Source organism: Benincasa hispida, chromosome 6 (assembly GCF_027475165.1).
Source record: "Benincasa hispida cultivar pf3 chromosome 6, pf3_genome.v1.1, whole genome shotgun sequence".
NCBI lineage: Eukaryota > Viridiplantae > Streptophyta > Magnoliopsida > Cucurbitales > Cucurbitaceae > Benincasa > Benincasa hispida.
In genome coordinates this window covers 22,956,407-22,978,792 of record NC_143483.1, presented here as the reverse complement: position 1 = coordinate 22,978,792, position 22,386 = coordinate 22,956,407, and the positions used below count along the sequence as shown (strand labels likewise).

Sequence of the window (22,386 nt, the reverse complement as noted above, 5' to 3'; positions counted from 1 at the left end):
GAATGGTTGACTCACTGTTGATTAGGTATATTTGTGGACATAAAAATATATCTGTAGTGTGAAAAGTGTAGCAATTAATCTTTAGTAGAGTGACTGATAGTTAATGAACATTGATTAATTGAATTAAAGACTTTAATTAATTAATCTATAACATTGGAGCTTCTAATCTGTAGGTCCATAAAGTCCCTTTGTTAGCTTGCTAAAGTATTGATGTTGAAGCCCTAAATCTCGTAGGGTCCTATAGTTTGTAAACCTTGTATGAACAAACTTATTTTGTATTTAATAAAATATGTGATATTTTATTCACTTTGTCTATAAAATATGTGATATTTTAGTTGCATTAATCACAAACCTATAAATTAACATCCAAGGTTATCATTGTAACTTAAACATGTATGTGGAGACATATAGGTGGATCATGTTTAAGTGATAACCTAAATGATCTATAGTAGATGGATAAGGCTGGGTACCTTATCTTGATGACACTTGATGCGTTATTTTATTAAGTGGAAATATGGATGATATGCGTTGATGGATTGCATTATTCACTCAAGTTTCCCCAGCGGAATTCAAGTGTAAATTCCTCTGAGTTTCTTGGTAAGTCCAGGGTTGAACACAGGGACTTGTGAGTAGTTGCATTGGTAATGTTATGAAAATTTTGTGGTAACCAAGTAAATAAATAGTGTGTGGGTGTGTTGTTGGTTGATGAAAAAGAAGAAAATAAAGGCGAAGGATTTGAGAAAGATAGTTGTATTGATAGATGCAATGAGTAAGCGATGAACGGGTTGAGAAGGTCTTTTAACTAGCATTACTCGGGAATGCGTCAAACCTTGCGATCATGTTACAACCATGTACAACAAGTCATTTCCCAATGTAAATGCGATGCTCCTAAGTCTAGGACGCATGTGTTGAATGCAAAATGTCCATAGAGCTTAACCCTAAGTCTTTACTCTTGTCCTATGTGTTGATGCAAAATGCATGAAAGCAAGGTGACCGCATACAATCATACCTTATTGCTAAGATGCATGCGATGCATTGATAATAAATAGTGCTCATTCCTAAGTGCCTATCTCTCGTTTATGCGTTCTAATCTGGTTTTTCCAAACCTAGATTCTGACCTGACCTTCCTAAGTCTAGATCCCGTCTTTAAACTACCCTCCCGAGTATCTCTAATAAACGAATGAAGCATACATAAACAAGATAATCGTAAAGATGAAGATTCTCTTGTTATGCTAGCTAACTACTTCTCAATTCATTCAACTAATTTAGCTACTCATGCATAAATAACAGAGAGTGAACAAATATAGAGAAAGATATTCCATTCTTATAACTGAGTTGAGTACAAAATGATAATGGAAAATAAAGGTAGAAAGCCTAGTAGCAATTCCTTGCTGACTGTAGCTTTTTACACTAAATCTTTATTCTGATCTACAAATGTTCTCCCTTCCACAGGCGTAGACCCTCTCTCTGTCTTGGAGCTTTCGGTGCTTTCCCAAGCTTGTCAGAACGATCTATCGGCACACCTTCTTCTTCATGTCCGCTTTAAAATGAAAGAAGACTATGGACAAAGACGTGAACTTGTAAAGTGATAGTAATCGACTGCTTAACCCCTTCTCTAAAGAATGCACTTGGTATTTATAGAGTTTCCATGATGAAAGACGGCTTTTCTCTCCCAGTTGTACAGATGGGACAGCTTTAATTCCTGATTGACGTGCCGGATGATTGTTACCGATAAGCTGAATGTACTTTTTGACCGTTATCGGCTGTCAACTTAATTTGGATCCGACTGTCATCAGCTTTCTGTCCCATCGCTCTTAATTATACTTTCACTCAGATCCATCCACCATGTTACGCTGACCAAGTTCTGATGATTCTTCTTGGGCGAATGTTTGCGAGCACGATCAACGCAAAGTCTTGCGGTGAAGTTGCACTCGACGAATGTACTCCTATGATCGCAATCTTTGCATTGTGTTAACGCATATTCTGCACAAAAATGAAAAGATCAACTTTGGAATGTGCTTGGCACATTGCAGAGACGCCATCAAGCACCTTTGGAATGTGCTTGGCGCATTGTAGAGACCAAACGACATGTGGCAAAAAACGAATGTCCTATATGGGCAGGTGAATGTGATCTTGTCTTGGTCTTTAGAAGCTATCATGATTTGATTGTTCTTGACATATCTATCCAAAAAGCAGTGAAAATCATTTCCTGCTAGTTTGTCTAGCATTTGATCAATGAATGGCAGAGGGAAGTGATCTTTCTTTGTGGTTGCATTCAAAAAGCAGTAAAAACCATTCACTGCTCATCAATGCATTCTCTTGATCTTCTTTGAGCGCAGAGGAAATTATAACTGGCAGCTTCTCATTCTGCCCTAGAAATGCGTACTTCAAATGTGTTGGTAGGGTTTTTAGTTCAAGTGTTGGTGGTTCCACGAGGGAAGGTTGCGCTGTTTTTCTTTCTTCTTTTGGTTCTTCTTCTTGCGTTGCGATCGTTCCTTCTTCTTTGTTTGTTTTTGCTATGATTGTTTACAAGCAGCTATGGATGCGTTGGCATCCTCTTCTTCACACTCTTCATCAGACATTTCTTCTTCAATCAAATTCAAGTCATCGTCAGAATCTTGTAGATCTTTCTCATCCGAAAATTTCATGGCACGAATTATATAAAATTTGAGCTTCTGTCTATTTATGCTCAAAGTGATTTCTCCCTTGTGCACATCAATTTGAGCATGATCCGTTGATAGGAAAGGTCCCCTCAAAATGATGGACACATCTTTGTTGGCCTCATAATCTAGGATAATGAAGTCAACCGGCAAAATAAATTTATCAAACGTGATCAGCACATCCTTCACCTTACCTTCTGGATGAACTAGAGATATGTCAGCTAATTGGAGAGTCACGTAGGTGGGCACAAGTTGCCCACATTTAATTGTCGAAAGGTTGATAGCGACATCAAATTTATGTTAGCCCCCAAGTCACACAGGGCTTGCCCAATATAGAGTTCTCCTATGGAGCAAGGAATAGTGAAGCTCCCAGGATTGCTCATCTTCGATGGGATAATAGATTTGGAACTTTGCGTTAGTGCCACCGTGGCAAATTTTCCAGTGCCTCTCTTCTTAGTTACCATATCCTTCAGAAACTTGGCATAGGCAGGTATTTCCTAAATTGCTTCACTAAAAGGAATATTAACATGTAATTGTTTTAACATAGATAGGAAACGTTGGTACTGTACCTCTTCGTTTTTCTTCTTCTTTAGCCTCTGAGGGAAGGGTGGTAACTGAACTTTCACAGTTCCCATTTCATTTGACTTTGAGGTTGATGCAACCTTAGGTTCCACCGCTTCATTCTCTCTTTCTTCTTTTTGCGTTACCACAATCTCGGGCTCAATTGCGATGGAAGTTGTTCTACTCTGATCCTTCTTTTCTCCCTCCACAGTCTTTCCACTGCACAATGTCACAACCTGACATTGCTCCTTACCTGATCCCTCTTGGTTGCATGGAAGCTCAGTAGAACTTGGTAACGCCTCTTGCGGTCGACTCTTTAGCTCATTCGCAATTCAAAGTTGTGGATGGACATAGCCTGACTTTGAAGCACTGTCTCATTTTTCTTTATATATTGATTCAATAGGCTCTCTAGAGAAGAAGATTGTGTTGGTTATTGTGAGCTACTTGCTTGGTTGCTCTGTTGACCATTGCTGCGTTGGAAGAATCCTGGTGGCCCTTCTTTTTGCGCCATAGATTGAAAATTTTGTTGTTGATTCTTCCAAGAAAAATTGGGGTGGTTTCTCCACTCGAGGTTTTAAATGTTTGAAAAGGGATTATTTTTTACAAAATATATAAACTATGGATTTTGCGGGCAATCTTCCATTGCATGCCCATCACCGCAAGTCACACATCTTGTGGTGTTTTGACTTATTGCATTAATTTGCCAACCTTGCGGTGTTGGGTTGCTGATCTCCATTCCTTGATTCAAATTCATCATTGCGATCATTTGGTTTTGTAATGAAACAATGGCACCGTTATTTGCGTCGGAATCTTTGAGTCTTAATCCCTGGTCACTCTCTCTCTAGTCTTCATGGTTCTTGGAGATGTAGTGTAGAATATTCTTCGCCTCCTCATAAGTTTTGTCAACTAGACCATCAGCGGCGGTTGCATTGGCAGCGGTCTGCGAAGAAGGAGTTAACCCGTGATAGAAAATTTCCATTTGAAGGCAGTCTGGTAGCCTATTATGCGAACAATCTTGGACCAACCTTTTAAACCTCACCCAAGCATCACTAAGCGATTCGTCCACATCTTGTTCAAAATTAGTAATAAGCTTTCTTCGTCTTACATTCTCGGTAGGTAGAAAATACTTTTTCATGAATTTCTCCACTACCTACTCCCAAGAAGTAATCTCTCCTGGTTCAAGCGAATAAGCCCATTTCCTAGCCTGATCACAGAGAGAAAATCGGAACAACGTTAGTCGAACTTCTTCAGCATAGATATTCAGGAACACAAAAGTATTGCAGATTTCAATAAAACTTCGGAGGTGGGCATGCGGATCCTCGCCACGCCTTCCTTCGAATTAACCTGCAGTCTGGATCATCTGCAGCATCACCGATTTCATCTCGAATCTGCTTTCGTCGAGGGCAGGCCTCATGATTCTCGGAGAGAAATCATAGAGGTTTGGCGATGCATAGTCTCTAATGGGCCTATTGCAATCGTTTTCCAACAGAATCAGATTCGCCATGACATTATTATCATTTAGTGCTCCACCTCTTGGCTGCTCCGCCATCTCTTCTTTATCGGATTGTGGTTGCTTTGGCGGTCTCGTAGTCTCGTTCAAAATGTTCTCTCAATCTTTAGGTCGTAGTTCGCCAGAGATTGAGAGTTCTGCAAAGAAATCACAAAAATTACCGTTAACAATTATTTTGCCGAAGTCCTTGACAATGGCGCCAAAAACTTGATGCGTTATTTTATTTTGTGGAAATATGGATGATATGCGTTGATGGATTGCATTGTGCACTCAAGTTTCCCCAGCGGAATTCAAGTGTAAAATCCTCTGAATTTCCTGGTTAGTCTAGGGTCGAACACAGGGACGTGTGAATAGTTACGTTGGGAATGTTATGAAAACTTTTTGGTAATCGAGTAAATAAATAGTGTGTGGGTGTGTTGTTGCATTGATGAAAAAGAAGTAAATAAAGGCGGCGGATTTAAGAAAGATAGTTGTATTGATAGATGCAATGAGTATGCGATGAACGGGTTGAGAAGGTCTTTTAGCTAGCGTTATTTGAGAATGCGTCAAACCTTGCGATCATGTTACAACCATGCACAACAAGTCATTTGCCAATGTAAATGCAATGCTCCTAAGTCTAGGACGCATGTGTTGAATGCAAAATGTCCATAGAGCTTATCCCTAAGTCTCTACTCTTGTCCTATGCGTTGATGCAAAATGCATGAAAGCAAAGTGACCACATACAATCATACCTTATTGCTAAGATGTATGCGATGCGTTGATAACAAATAGTGCTCATTCCTAAGCGCCTATCTCTTGTTTATGCGTTCTAATCTGGTTTTTCCAAATCTAGATTTTGACCTAACCTTCGGGTCTAGATCCTGTCTTTAGACTACTCCCGAGTATCTCTAATAGACGAATGAAGCATACATAAACAAGATAATCGCAAATATGAAGATTCCCTCATTATGCTAGCTAACTACTTCTCAACTCATTCAACTAATTTAGCTACTCATGCATAAATAACAGAGAGTGAACAGATATAGAGAAAGACATTCCATTCTTATAACTATGTTGAGTACAAAATAATAATGGAAAATAAAGGTAGAGAGCCTGGTAGTAATTCCTTGTTGACTGTGACTTTTTACACTGAATCTTTATTCTTATCTACAAATGTTCCCGCTTCCACAGGTGTCGGCCCTCTCTCTATCTTGGAGCTTCTGGTGCTTTCTCAAGTACAATGGAGCCAGTTTACCATTTTGCCCCTGTAGTTACATCTAACTCCTTAAGTACCACTGATTCCTCTAATGAACAATACATCATAGCCCTACTATGAGTGGACACCTCTCCGGCCATGAGAAGGTTTGTGGCGCTACATCGTTCAAGCCTCGAAATTAGCCCTTAAGGGAGCAATCAATCTACTTACCATTGCATCTGGAAAGGAGTGAATTCCATCTTGTGTAGCTGAGTTCCCAGCTCCCAATAAGACGAATCCCTAAAGTGGTAGGTTTGAGTCGGTAATATGACCATTCGCACCCATGCAAATCAAAGGATCGGCTTCATAGGTAGGAGTTCCCAACTCACTCAGGATTATGGTCATGTTACCTATGGTCATCATTGGGAAATGAAAGTCTCTGTCATGAACGACGTTATACAATGAGACTAGATACTTCGTGGTTTGGTCTTGTACAAACTTCTTTGTATAGGACACCCCTGCTCGCATGCCTCTACATGAATGATTAGGATCATACCATCTTTAGCACTTTACAACACTTGTAACATCTACAAAACGGGTCGTATCCATAGTGTCACAAGGATAAGGTTTCCCTCTTTTATCTATATACTACAGACCATTTAGGTTATCACTTAAGACATGATCCACTTGTATATCTCCACATACATGCTTAAGTTACAACGACAACCATTTTAGCCTATTGGTTTGTGGTAAATGCAACTAAAATATCTCATACTTTATAGACAATAGTGAAGAAAATATCTCATATTATTACATCACAAGTGTTTGTTCATACAGCTGTTTACAAACTATAGGACCTTACAAGATTTAGGGCATCAACCCCGAGAGCCCACACCTCCTAGATTCTCACTTCGAGAATACCAAGGTTTCCAAGTGGTGGTGTTTAAGGGGTTGCTTATTTGTGATCTAAGCGACAATGAGAGATTGGCTAGATGATTGTAGCGACAACGAGAGGTTTCTGTTCGAGTTCTTCATAAGAGCGAGAGATCTTCAGAAGAAATGTTCTTCAAAGGTAAGTCTCTCACTCCTTTGTATTTAATTATGAAAGCATGCTGTAATTTATTAGAAGATGCATAACTGTTCTGTATGTTTGTGAATGCCTTTAATTCTGTCACAATGGGCTTGGAAAAATCTTGCTTCCGCTCATGGGTTCTCTTGGATAAGAGTTTCTTCAATTACTATTAGAGCCAGGTTCTAATATTCCAAATCCGTTGATGTATTGAATTGTATTTACACTCTTGGTGGGTGTTAAACATGTCTACATTCTGTTCAAGTGTTAAATGTGTTTGTGGACATAGATTAGTGGAGTTTCTGGGATGATTGCCTCTGGTTGTTGAATTCTTTTATATTTAAAAGTTAATTGTAAGGGCCTCTGTGTTTTTGGGCATATTAACTTGCTATCGAGTATGTAATTCAAAGTGTTTGAGTTAGTTTGAGTCGCTCGTGATGAAGCTTCGAGGCATGGTGATACACATTACTTCAAGGAAGAAGAAGACCAAGTGTTGGTCAGATTGTGTAAACGATGGGGTAAGCGATCGCTGAGTATGGGATACTCATTGCAAGGAAGACTCGTGCGCACTAAACGATAGTGTAGGTTAGCATGCTTCATTGCATAGTTACTGACTACATGATCGCTTAGTAAATGTTACTTATCGCTTGCTCTTCGATTATCTAGATGATCATGCTTCACATCATCGTAGGCGTCTACACGATCGTTTAGACTTGCATTTAACTTGATGCGCTGCACGATCAAGTGGCCTCATGCTTCATCGCATAGTCAAAGGTTAAATTTATAAGAGTTATAAATAACTAGTTTTGCTTAGCAATATGGATGGTTTTGGTTGTTTCTTTCATAAGAGTTATATTGGAAATTAGAACTAAAATCAATAAGAAAGACATGCATGCGAACTTAGGCTTGAATCATGTTTTAAAAGAGTTTTAAAATTTGATGGAGATAGACCTAAGATCACGATTCTAATGAGATTAGAAACCTAAGGTTTAATCATATAATCAGTTTAAAAGGGTTAAATTGACTAATAAAAGATTAAATATGTACCAAATCTTTCTATAAGGGAGTTTTTGTCTAAGGCGGGTTCTGTCTAGGCTGGGGTACTTAAGCTGACGGAAATGGAACACCCCTCTTGGGAACCTACCTGGGAATCTACCTAGAAAGTTGAATTCTAAGATTTGATGCATGCATGCAAATTTGATGATAGCCCGTTAAACAATTTAATGGGACTTGATTTGAATTTGTTTAATTATCAAAGAAAGAGTTGTTTTTTAGCAAATTAAACTCACACTTAGATAAAATCAGTAGCAAAGTTGTCTAAGTTAATAAACCCCTAGTTAGAACATTCAGTGGGAGGTACTTGGGGTATATGATACTTCACTTAAACCTCTTTGTTTCTCCCTAATGGTTCACATCGTGAGATCTATCCTCGGCCTCGAGACACCTTGGGAGTGTCCCCCTAAAGGATGGTATTTTGGTAGGTCAATGCCAAGGTGAATGGAGAGAATGTTCATAGTAAGTGGGAGCGAGACGTGTGATAACATCTCCCACGGTTTCTCTCATTAGGTTGGATAACGTTTCTGTGCATCGTCTCGAGGCACCTTGGGAGTGTCCCCCTAAAGGATGGAAAGTTTGCACGACTCTTTATCTGATCTCTTGTATAGGATAAGGTCGCTTTAATCTCTTGTCCTATCTGTTTTTTCCCTATGGTGGACGCATTTGGGTGGGACTCTAGGGCCTAAAATGAGGGGTTACACTTACGCAGAATTATTAAAGGTTAACAGTTCTGGACCGAAAAATGGTGATTATTAGAGTCAGTTACAAGATTGTTTGTGTCTAATGGTTGAGAATGTCTTATCCCAGTGAAGGGGCATTTGATCACCCCATTGGTGACTTTTGTCCTGCCTCGCTGGGGCATCATTGCGAAATAGATGTCTTTTCACATAGGGTACATGGAAACTATTTTGCTAAAACTAAAATTCGTGTTAAAAGTGGTAATGCATAGACTTATTAAGTTTGTTCATTTTTTTAGCAACATTAAATGGCTACAACCACATTAGCTCTATTAAGCTCCGATAAACTGCCTGGCGAAAACTACGTTAGATGGAAACACACGATAACTACTATTTTGATCATCGATGACCTGAGGTTCACCCTTATGGAGGATTGTCCTTCTATTTCGACTCAAAATGCCACTCCAAATATTCGGGAGGCATATGGGAGATGGACATGGGCGAACAACAAGGTCGAGCATATATCTTGGCCAATCTAAACGACGTTTTGGCCAAGAGGCATGAGCCTATGGTCTTGGTGCGTGAGATCATGGAGTCTCTACGGGGAATGTTCGGACAACCGTTTGGACAACTCAAGCATGAAGCTCTTAAATGCATCTTCAACTCCAAAATAGAGTCATTTGTTTGTGAACATGTTCTGAACATGATGATCCACTTCAATGTGGCGGGGAAGAATGGGTCCCGCATTGATGAGGGCAGGCAGGTTAGCATCGTTCTGAACTCATTGCCAGAGAGCTTCCTGCACTTTTTCAATAATGCTGTGCTGAACAAAATTGACTATACCCTTACGACTCTCCTCAACGAGTTGTAGACATTCCAATTCTTGCTGAAAAATAAGGAGAAGAAGGTAGGTGAGGCAGATGTTGCTTCATCTTCAAAGAAGTTCCATCGAGGTTCGACCTCAGGAACTAAATCTGCACCTTCTACTTCTAACACTTCCAAGTGGAAGAAGAAGAAGGGATGGTAAGGGGAAGGGGAAGGTAGTTGCTAACCTACAACCTGTCACATAGTGGGGAAGGCGACCAATGCCGGTTGACAAAGGAAAATGTTTCCATCGCAACTAGGACGAGCACTAGAAGCAAAACTGTCCTTACTGGTTGAAGGAGAAGAAGAAGGCTAAGGGCAAGGCAAAACAAGGTAAATATGATTTACTAGTTTTGGAAGCCTGTATAGTGGAGAATGATGATTCTGCCTGGATTATACTCAGGGGCCATTAATCATGTTTTTTCTTCTTTTGAGAGAATTAGATCTTAATAGCAGCTTGAGGCTGGTGAAATGACGAAGTGAGTAGGCACGGGCACATTGCCTCAGTTGTGGTAGTGGGAGGACTCTAGTTGACTTTACAGAAGAAATTTATCATTTTAAATGATGTCTATGTTATTCCCGAGTTAAAGCGGAACTTAATTTTTGTAAAGTGTTTGATAGAATGTAAATATACTATCAACTTTTTGGTGAATAAAGTGTTTATTCTGAAAGATGGCGTTGAGATGTGTTCAGCAAAACTGGAAAATAATTTGTATGTGATAAGGCCGTTAGTAACAAATTCTCTCCATAACATAGAAATGTTTAAAACTATCATAACTATAAATTAACGACTTAAGATTTCTCCTAAGGAAAATGCCTAACTTTGGCACCTTCGATTAGGGCACATCAATCTCAATAGGATTGAGAGGTTGATGAAGAATGGACTTCTAAGTGAGTTAGAGGAAAATTCTTTACCTATGTGCGAGTCATGCCTTGAAGGAAAGATGATTAAAAGACCTTTTATTGGAAAAGGTTATCAAGCCAAAGAGCCTCTTGAGTAAGTGCATTCAGACCTTTACGGTCTGATGGATGTGTGAGCCAGGGGAGGCTATGAGTATTTCACCACTTACTGATGATTACTCCCGGTATGGGTATGTTTATTTGATGCAATGGAATTCAAAATCCTTTTAAAAGTTCAAAGATTTCAAAGCTGAAGTTGAAAACGTATTGAATGGACAGATTAAAACACTTCGATTAGATCGGGGTGGAGAGTTTTTGGATTATGAGTTTCAAAACTATATGATAGAACATGGAATCGTTTCCCAACTCTCAGCGCAATACACCGCAACAAAATGGTGTATCGGAGAGGAGAAACAGAACCCTGTTGGACATGGTTCGGTCGATGGTGAGTTACGTTTCCTTACTAGACTCGTTTTGGGGTTTTTTAGTGGAGACTGTAGCTTATATCCTGAATTGTGTTCCTCCCAAGAGTGTTGCCAGAACACCTTTAGAGTTGTGGAACGAGCATAAAGCTAATTTGCATAACTTCTGCATATGGGGTTGTCCAACACATGTGCTTGCTAATCCAAAGAAAATGGAACCACGTTCGAGGCTGTGCCTATTTGTAGGCTACCTCAAGGTACATGAGGGGGTTACTTTTAAGGAAAGCAAGGTGTTTGTGTCAACAAACGCTACCTTCCTGAAGGAGGATCATATGAGGGAGCACAATCCACATAGTAAAATCGTGTTGCGTGAACTTTCCAACGAAACTATTGAAGCTTCAACAACAGTTGTTGAAGGGCCAGTTATTGATAGAAGTTCATCTGGTAGGTCCGATCCACCTCAAGAGTTGAAGGAACCTCGACATAATGGGAGGGTTTTAAACCCACTTGTTTGCTATATGGGTTTCACTGAAATCCTGACTATGGTAGTCGATAGCAAGGTTGAGGATTCGTTGTCTTATCAGAAGGCAATGGAGGATGTTGATCGGGATGAATGGGTCAAAGCCCTAGATCCCAAGATGGAGTCTATGTACTTCAACTCAGTATGGGATCTTGTAGATCAACCTGATGGGGTAAAACCTATAGGTTGTAAATGGATCTATAAGAGGAAATGGGGCGCTGATGGGAAGGTTCAAACCTTCAAGGCTAGACTTATGGCAAAGGGTTATACCCAAGTAGAGGGAGTTGACTATGAGGAGACTTTCTTGCCTGTTGCCATGCTGAAGTCTATCTACATCCTCCTATCCATTGCCTCATATTATTACTATGAGATATGACAAATAGATGTCAAGGCTACCTTTCTGAATGGTAAACTTGAGGAGACCATTTATATGGTACAGCCCGCAGGATTCATAGCTCAAGGTCAAGAGCAAAAGGTTTACAAACACAATCGATCCATTTATGAGCTGAAACAGGCATCTCGATCTTGGAACATTCGATTTGATACTATGATCAAATCGTACGGATTTGACTAAAATTTTGATGAGCCTTGTATCTACAAGAAAATCATCAACAGTTCAATAGTTTTTCTAGTGTTGTATGTAAACAATGTCCTACTCATTGGGAATGATGTAGGTTTACTGACTTTAGTTAAGAATTGGCTAGCGACCCAATTCCAAATGAAATATTTCAGAGAGGCTCAGTTTATTCTTGGTATTTAGATCTTTGGGGATCGAAAGAACAAAGTGCTAGTGCTGTATTAGGCATCATACATCGACAAGATGTTGCTCAAGTACTCGATGCAGAACTCTAAAAGGGGCCTACTACTTTTTTGGCATGGAGTTACATGGTCTCAGGAACAGTGTCTTAAGACACCTCAAGAGGTTAAGGAAATGAGATGGGTCCTCTATGCCTCTATCATTGGCCGTTTGATGTATGCGATGGTGGGTACTAGACCGAACATCTGCTATGCTGTAGAGATAGTCAGTAGATATTAGTCTAATCTAGGATAGGGTCACTGGATTGCCATTAAGAACATCCATAAATATCTTTAGTGAACGATGGACTACATGCTCGTGTATGGATTTAAGGATTTGATCCTTACTGAATACATGAACTCTTACTTTCGGACTCATAAGGAATCTCGGAAGTCCACTTTAGGCTTAGTGTTCACTCTTAACTGAGGGGCTGTAGTATGGCGAAGCACTAAGCAGTGGTGCATCGCTGACTTGACGATGGAGGCCGAGTATGTAGCGGCTTGTGAAGCTACTAAGGAGGTTGTTTGGCTCAGGAAGTTTCTGATTAATCTGGAAGTTGTTCCAGATATGTCTAGGCCCATCACCCTTTATTGTGATAATGGTGGTGCTATGGCGAACTCTAGGGAGCCTAGGAGTCACAAGCACAACAAACATATAGAGCAGAAGTATCATTTCATCCGCGAGATAGTGCATCAGGGGGATGCGATAGTCACGAAGATTGCTTCAAAGCACAATGTTGTTGACCCATTTACAAAGGCTCTCATGGCTACAATTTTTTAGGGTCACCTTTAGACCATGGGTCTACGGGACCATCTACGGCTGGTCCAGGGAAAGTGGAAGATTTTTGTACTAGCCCTTAGTGCTCTAGTTTATTGTTTTGTACTTGTTGTTATCTTGTATACTCACCCGCTTTTGGACAAGTAGGAAATTGTTGGGGTTGATGCCTTAAATCTCGTAGGGTCCTGTAGTTTGTAAACACCTGTATAAACACTTGTGATTTAATAATATGAGATATTTTCTTCACTGTTGTCTATGAAATATGAGATATTTTAGTTGCATTTACCACAAACAAAAAAACTAAGATCCCTTGTTATCGTTGTAATTTAAGCACGTATGTGGAGACATATAAGTGGATCATACCTTAAGTGATAACCTAAATGGTCTGTAGTATATGGATAAAGGGGGAAACCTTATACTGGTGACTGATGCTAGGTTTTATGAAGTGGAAATATGGATGCTATGCATTGATGGAATTGCGTTGTGCACTCAAGTTTCCCCAGCGGAATCCAAGCGTAAATTCCTCTGAGTTTCCTGGTAAGTCCAGTGTTGAACACAGGGACTTGTGAAAATAATTTACGTTGGTATCTTTTATGAAAACTTTTGCGGTAACCAGATAACTAAATAAAGTGTTGGGTTTTTTGTTTGCATTGATGAAAAAGAATAAATAAAGGCGGTAGATTCGAGAAAGATAGTTGTGTTGATAGATACAATGAGTATGCGATGAATGGGTTGAGAAGATCTTTAGCTAGTGTTACTTGGGAATGCATCAGACTATGCGATCATGTTACAACCATGCACAGCAAGTCATTTTCCAATGTAAATTTGATGCTCCTAAGTCTAGGACGCATGTGTTGAATGCAAAAGTGTCCATAGAGTATCCCTAAGTCTCTACTCTTGTCCTATGAACTAATGCAAAATGCATGAAAGCAAGGTGACCGCATACAATCATATCCTATCTCTAGGATGCATGCGATGCGTTGATAACAAATAGTACTCATTCCTAAGCGCCTATATTTTTTTTTTATGTGTTATCTGGTTCTTTCAAACCTAGATTATAATAAGACCTTCCCATGTCTAGATCCTGTCCTTAGGCTACCCTCTCGAGTATCTCTAATGAACGAATGCAGCATACATAAACAAGGTAATCGCAAAGAATGAAGATTCCCTAGTTGTGCTAGCTAAATGCTTCTCACCCATTCAACTGATTTAGCTACTCATGCGTGAATAACAGAGAGTAAACAAATATAGAGAAGGAAATTCTATTTTTATAAATGAGTTGAGTACAAAATGACAATGGAAATTAAAGGTAGAAAACCTGGTAGCAATTCCTTGCTAACCGAGGCTTTTTACACTGCAATCTCTATTCTGTTCTAAAGATGTTCCCATTTCTGGAGGTGTCGGCCACCTCTCTGTCCTTGAAGCTTCCGGTGCTCTCCTAAGCTTATCGGAACGATCTACCAGCACAACTTTCTCCCTCGCATTCGCCTTAAAATGAAAGGAAAACTATGGACAGAGGCGTGAACTAAACTGTAAACTAATCAACTTCTTAACCCCTTCTCTGAAGAATGCCCTTGGTATTTATAGAGCATCCATGGTGAAAGGCGGTTTCTCTCTCCTGGTTGTACAGATGGGACAGCTTTAATTCCTTACTGATGCACTAGATAATTGTCACCGATAAAGCTGAATGTACTTTGTGACCGTTATCAGCTGTCAACTTAATTTGGATTCGACTGTCATCAGCTTTCTGTCCCATCGCTCTTAATTATCCTTTCACCCGGATACACCCACCATGTTGTGTTGACCAAGTTGCGACGATCTTTCTTGGGCGAATGTTTGCGAGCACGATCAATGCAAAGCCTTGCGGTGAAGTTGCGTTCGACTAATGATTTCCTATGATTGTACTCTTGCATTACGTTAATGCATATTTTGCACAAAAATACAAAGATCAACTGTTCTAATGCGTTGGATGCAAGCGACCGCAATATCAAGAAATTGATGCTTAATGGACGCAAATTAACATATTTCATCAACGCAATCCAACATTGTTTAAGAACTTAGCACAATGATAACGTGCATTTTAGCCCGTTATCACACTCCCAAATTTAAACAATGCTTGTCCTCAAGCATAAGCTAAAGATTCCTTTAGCAAGTCAACCGCAAAGTTCTTTTCCTAGACTTCTCAAGGATACTTCATTTAAATCTTGTATACCAGAATTTCCTTAAATCTTATTCAAGTCTCTTCTTAAAATATTTCTAAGACCTAGGGACTGAAAGCTTACCTTTCAAAAGGACTTTACTAAATTCCGGAACTTCGCATGATTTATTTCAAAAATAAAATTTTCTACTGAGGTGTCAAATGATTTTATCCTTGCACAAAAATTTTCTTCATTGCTATTTTTTCTGACCTTGCGCTGATCCAAGTGCCTTGCCTTCATTTTGGCTTGCCCCTACGTGTGTCATGCAGACATCCAACTAAGAGCAATGCACTCTTTCTCATCCAACTAAGTTACGGTCATTGATTTATGCGTTGATCCTAGTGACTTACTTTCGTTTTGGCTTTCCTCCACATGTGTCATGCGGACATCCAACTACGGGTAAGTGCCTTTCACAACTTAACTCTTATCAACATGGGTTTCCCATTGCGTTGACAGTGGAGTTGTTATTTTCAATTTTTTTTAAATAACAAGGTCGAAAATAAATATTTCACCCCCAAATTTAAAATGCGACAATGTCTCCATTGCCAAAAGATTAAAATAAATTATGCGATGGTCATAAAATGCATTGTAAAGAGAGTTTGAAAGAAAACTAGTAAACCCCTAACTTCTAGAAATATTTCATGAGGTGACTATCTTAAGACTAAGTTGACTCTAATATATACGAAAGAGATAGAAGCATATTTTTCATCATTGAAATCATAGTTGGCAAAGAAACAGATGCGGTAAACTATTAAATTTATCTATGATCAAATGATTGCGGTGATCAAAGAGGATGCGGTGATAAAACTTTGAAAAGTAAAATGCAATGTGATAGCGCAAAATTTGAAATAAAGATAAGGAAGAGTACATGTCACACTCTGCCCTAGACCACCCTCTTAGCCTAGGAAAAGGCGTGACTACAGCAGTTATCAACCCTGTGGCTGACATTTACTGCCTACTAACTATTGTGAAATAACTCTGATACCATTATATAACTCATATACAATGGAATATCTTTAGGCCAAAATTTATTAATTCATAAACATAACATATTTAGAGTCATTACAACACTAGATTCACAAGTCCCAAAACCCAAAAACCTAGTCCCTATATGAATAACAGTAACATGTGTACAATATTAACAGTAACCACCTAAACAGACGGGTTACAAGTCTCTTTATCCTTAGTGGCAGAGCAGATGCAGAACTATCTTTAGAGGATTTGACCGCTACTTGTAGGGGTGGGGGGGGGAGGGGAAGAAAATATTTGAAAATGAGGTGAGCTTGCGTCCAGTGAGTGACTTAATAAAGGTAATTGATTCTCATGCAAAATCTCAATAAAGAGTTTAACTGAAATATAAGCTTCTACATTACTTGTACTGCAGTATAAACATTTTCCAAGCATCAAACATATAAAGCTATTTTAATCATAAAACAGTAAAACTATTTCTCCGTTGAGAATAACCTTTACCGTGGATAAAACAATCCCAACACCAACTGCTAGTCAAGAGAGAACCCTTTTGCTCAATCTCTGACTCTAGGTATTTTTGTTTTACTGTTTTATTGGTTTGGTACTTCTGTTCAGATACCTTCTCAAACATCCTTCAGTATTTTGTTGGTTTGATATCTTCTCAAACATTCATCAGTACCAATAGATACCTTCTCAAATGTCCTTCAGTATCTAGTTGGGCGGATACCTTCTCAAAATGTCCTTCGGTATCACATTTTAAGTAAAACTAGTCATAAATGACTTTCTCTCTTTAAAGCATATGAAGTATTATAAAAACATGGCTTTAAAAGTACTAACACATGCTGAATATATTTAAAACATATAAATTGCTTTTCAACAATTTCTCACACATGCTTACGTTTAAAACATAACTCATGGTTTGCTTGAAAATCACTTGTAAAACTAGCTGGCATGAGAATAATCTTCTTTAAAACATGCTTTCTATAAAACATTGTAATCAAACATTCTAAGCAAATGTCTTAGTCCAAACGTTTTAGCCACTCACCTTGATTGCTTAGGAGTTTTTCACTCTAGTAGCTCCCTTTTATATCTCGGGCTCTCTTTTCATCCCTAGAATTCAGATTCAATTTTCAGATTAGATTACTCATAGTTGTATACCTTATTTTGAGATACTTCCTTCTACAAACATGTTCTAAAATATCTCAGGAAGCTTACCCTAAAATTTGAGCTCAGAAATTCTCGTGGTTTGGCCGGAATCACAGAATCTTCAAGACTGAGCCAGACTGTTCTAATAGCCTAACCCTTCTATCTTCTTTTAAATTTCCAGCCTGATCCCTTCAAGCTTTTCTTCCGGCAGCCCTACCTTGAAAACTAGACTTTCAGATATTTCAGGTAGCTTTGAAATCACTCCAAACGCACAAGTAAATTGGGAGAACTCATCGTTCCAATTTGATGCGTCCTTCTCAGACCTCATTGTCCACTGCGTTCTCTATGTCTAATGCATGGATTTGGCTCCAATGCAAGGTTTGCTCAACTTTCCAAATTTTTTTACGGTATTTTTGAATTGTGAACTAAATGAAGTCTCTTGGCTCTATTTATAGGTGTCCAAATCTTCTTCGAAGTTGACACCACCTACTTGGCTGCATGGCCAAGTGTCTCCTTCTCACCCCATCAACGCAATACTGTGATATCACAAGCTAAGTGTCTTCTTCCCACCTTGCCAACGCATAGGCCTCCAATCTGATGCCACCACCTCAAATTCTTAAGGGTTAAGGCTTTCCTCCCAAGAATACACATGGTTTTGATGATGTTATCCTGATGATTTCATCCTTGTATGCATCCACTCTTGGTTGCTCAACGCCTAGTCCATAAGTAATGCATAGCCTCTTCTCAACACATAGCAAGCCAATTCACTCTCATTACAATTCAACTTAGCCATCAAAAGAAGCTAACCATCACCAACGCATAGGGTGACCGTCCATCCTCGATGCATGGCTCACTAGATAGCATCGCACGACTTGCTTGGCATGGGCGCATGGTGCTGGCTACCAACGCATAGGCGCACTGCATAGGCTAGCCGCTCGACATATGGGCGTACTGCTTCGACGCATGGGCATTTGGTGTATGCTGGCCATCACTCACTCGCTCGGTCACATGGGCGTGCTTGGCCGCATGGGTTACGCCCTTGACGGCATGGTAGGGCACCTTGACGCACGACATTGCTGCTTGACAGGGCTCTCAACGCATGGGCGTGGCTGCTCGGCAGTGCGCATGGCTTCTCGGCAGTGTGCTCAATGCATTGGCGTGGCCGCTTTGCAATGTGCTCAATGCATGGGCGTGGCCGCTCAGTAGTGCGCTCAATGCTTGGGCGTGGCCACTTGATGCATGGGAGGGGCGTCTGGCCAAGGCTGCTCGATGCATGGCTGGGGCGCTTGGCTGGCCGCTTGACGCATTGGTCAAGGGTGCTGGCCAAGGCTGCTCGACGCATGGGCTACCTTCCAACGCATCAACACCACCCTTCCAATGCATCATCACACTAATTTCTATACTTAGCCAAATTCCCAAATTTTCCCCAAAAGTTAAACTTCCAAATTTCCTCTTTTCTTCTAATTTTCCACTCTTTTCTCTATCATTCCACACTAGTTTCCACATCAACCTACTCATCATACTGATCTCAATAGGGAACATACTCAAGTAGCAAAATTAGGATTCGGGGTTCACATTTCGCTACAAGTTTATCAATTAAACAACTGCGGATACTTGTTTCTGATTTGCTCTTCGGCTTCCCACATTGCTTCTTCCATGCTATGGTTTCGCCATAGTATCTTTATCAATGGAATTGTCTTATTCCTTAAGACTTGTTTTTTCTGTCAAGAATCTCCACTGGTTCTTCTTCATAAGACAAATTCTCTTTCAACTGTACCGATTGCTCAAGCAATACATGGGGTAGGATCTGGCACATACTTTCTAAGAATTGCCACATGAAACACATCATGAATACGAGATAACTCTGAAGGTAAATCCAATCGATATGCCATCAGGCTAACTCTTTCTGTTATCTCATAGGGTCTAATATATCTAGGGCTTAGTTTCCCTTTCCTATCGAACCTGAGTATTCCTTTCCACAGAGATAACTCAAGAAATACTTTGTCACCAATTTCAAATTCTAATTCTCTTCTTCGCTTATCAGCTAACACTTTTGCCTATCCTAAGCCGTCTTAAGATTATCTCTTATAATTTAACGCTATCTAATGTCTGTTGTACAAGTTCTGGGCCTAGTAATTTCCTTTCACCGACTTCATTCCAGCATATCGGAGTCTACATAGCCTACCGTATAGTGCCTCATACGGTTCCATTTCGAAACTCGAATGGTAACTGTTGTTATACGCAAATTTGATTAACAACAGATGTGTATCCCAATTGCCCTTAAGTTGCAATATACATGCTTTCAGCATGTCCTCTAATGTATGGATTGTCCGCTTAGACTGACCATCCGTCTGTGGATGAAAACCGGTACTAAAATATAACTTGGTTCTCGTAGCTTTCTGCAAACTAGGCCAAAACTTCGATGTAAATCTAGAGTCTCGATCTGATACAGTTGAAATTGGAGCTCCAAACTGACTCATGACTCGATCAACATACAACTTTGCTAGTTGGTCTAGGGTATAAGTAACTTTAACAGGTAAAAACTTAGCTGTTTTTGTCAATCTATCCACAATTACCCATATACCATCATAGCTCGCTGGTGTTTTAGGTAATCTAAACAGGAAATCCATCGTGATACGTTCCCACTTCCACTTTGGTACTGGGAGTGGATTAAGTAATCCTGCTGGCCTCTGCCTTTCTGGTTTAACTTGTTGACATATTAGACACTTGTCAACATACTCCGCTATTACTCTTTTCATACCAGGCCACCAGTACGATCTCTTTAATGTTTCGTACATCTTTGTACTGCCCGGATGCATAGCATAGGCCGAACTATGTGCCTCCTCTAGAATAACTTGTTTAAGTGTTAAGTCGTTAGGTACGCATATTCTACCTTCTTTCAACAACACTCTGTCAGCTCTTAATTGGTAATCTATCCTCAATCCTTTATCTACTTCTTCAGCTAACTTCTAAAATAAGAATCCTTTAATTGTTTACGTAGAATATCTTCTACGAGCGTAGGACACACCTGAAATGAAGCTAGTGACCCTAGTTTTTGACCGATTGATAATGCTGCCCTAGCATTATTAAACTCATGAATTAATGTACCCTTCACTGAATTGATACTAGCTCTAGCTGATCTGGTTTTTTGACTTAGAGCATCAGCTACCACATTTGCTTTACCTGGGTGATAGTCAATGGTACAGTCATAATCCTTGATCAACTCGAGCCATCTTCTTTGTCTCAAGTCCAGTTCCTTTTGATCAAAGATATGTTTTAGACTTTTATAATCCGTGAATATATGACACCGTTCACCAAACAAGTAATGTCTCCATAACTTTAGAGTAACACAACTGCTGTTAACTCTAAATCGTATGTAGGGTAGTTGCATTCGTGTTTCTTTAACTGTCGAGAAGCATAAGCTACTACCTTTCCCTCCTGCTTCAGCACACATTCTAACCCTTGTCAGGATGCATCACAATAGACCTCAAACTCTTTACCTGGTATAGGTAGAGTTAATACTAGTGCTGACACTAATCTCTATTTCAGAACTTGAAAACTATGCTCGCATTCTGGCGACCACTCAAACTTCGCATCTTTTCTGGTAAGGTTTGTTCATGGAAGAGCTATCTTAGTAAAGCCCTCCACGAATCTCCTATAATAGCCTGCTAAGCCCAGAAAACTGTGTACTTTGGTTAGGTTCAGGGGACGTTCCGAGTCGACTATTGCTTCTATCTTTTGGGAATCTATGCTAACTCCGTCAGCTGAAACTATATGCTCAAGGAATGCGACTTGATTAAACCAAAAATCACATTACTAAATTTGGCATATAACTCATTTTCTCTTAGAATCTGTATCACCATCCTCAGATGTTCTTTGTGCTTCTCTACATTACTAGAATACACTAGTATGTCGTCTATGAAAACTTTTACAAACTGATCTAAATAATGATGAAATATCCTATTCATCAAGTCCATAAATACCGCAGGAGCATTTGTCAATCCAAACGACATTACTAGGAACTCATAATGTCCATACCTAGTTCTGAATGTAGTCTTTAGAATATCTTCTAAAATAAGAATCCTTTAATTGCTTACGTAGAATATCTTCTACGAGTGTAGGACACACCTGAAATGAAGCTAGTGACCCTAGTTTTTGACCGATTGATAATGCTGCCCTAGCATTATTAAACTCATGAATTAATGTACCCTTCACTGAATTGATACTAGCTCTAGCTGATCTGGTTTTTCGACTTAGAGCATCAGCTACCACATTTGCTTTACCTGGGTGATAGTCAATGGTACAGTCATAATCCTTGATCAACTCGAGCCATCTTCTTTGTCTCAAGTCCAGTTCCTTTTGATCAAAGATATGTTTTAGACTTTTATAATCCGTGAATATATGACACCGTTCACCAAACAAGTAATGTCTCCACAACTTTAGAGTAACACAACTGCTGTTAACTCTAAATCGTATGTAGGGTAGTTGCATTCGTGTTTCTTTAACTGTCGAGAAGCATAAGCTACTACCTTTCCCTCCTGCTTCAGCACACATTCTAACCCTTGTCAGGATGCATCACAATAGACCTCAAACTCTTTACCTGATATAGGTAGAGTTAATACTAGTGCTGACACTAATCTCTATTTCAGAACTTGAAAACTATGCTCGCATTCTGGCGACCACTCAAACTTTGCATCTTTTCTGGTAAAGTTTGTTCATGGAAGAGCTATCTTAGTAAAGCCCTCCACGAATCTCCTATAATAGCCTGCTAAGCCCAGAAAACTGTGTACTTTGGTTAGGTTCAGGGGACGTTCCGAGTCGACTATTGCTTCTATCTTTTGGGAATCTACGCTAACTCCGTCAGCTGAAACTATATGCTCAAGGAATGCGACTTGATTAAACCAAAAATCACATTACTAAATTTGGCATATAACTCATTTTCTCTTAGAATCTGTATCACCATCCTCAGATGTTCTTTGTGCTTCTCTACACTACTAGAATACACTAGTATGTCGTCTATGAAAACTTTTACAAACTGATCTAAATAATGATGAAATATCCTATTCATCAAGTCCATAAATACCGCA

At 39.5% G+C, this 22,386-nt stretch overlaps 1 protein-coding gene across 1 annotated transcript; it reads right to left on the bottom strand.

Annotated features, from left to right (window-relative positions):
• Nucleotides 1-19,451: 19,451 nt before the first annotated feature.
• On the bottom strand, nucleotides 19,452-21,853 carry LOC150035512 (uncharacterized). The gene is made up of 4 exons (XM_090314339.1): nucleotides 21,428-21,853; nucleotides 20,328-20,555; nucleotides 20,061-20,268; nucleotides 19,452-19,528 (listed from the first exon to the last, which is right to left on the bottom strand). The coding sequence occupies exons 1-4, from the start codon at nucleotides 21,851-21,853 to the stop codon at nucleotides 19,452-19,454; spliced, it is 939 nt and encodes a 312-aa protein (XP_090170465.1).
• Between the last annotated feature and the right edge of the window lie 533 nt (nucleotides 21,854-22,386).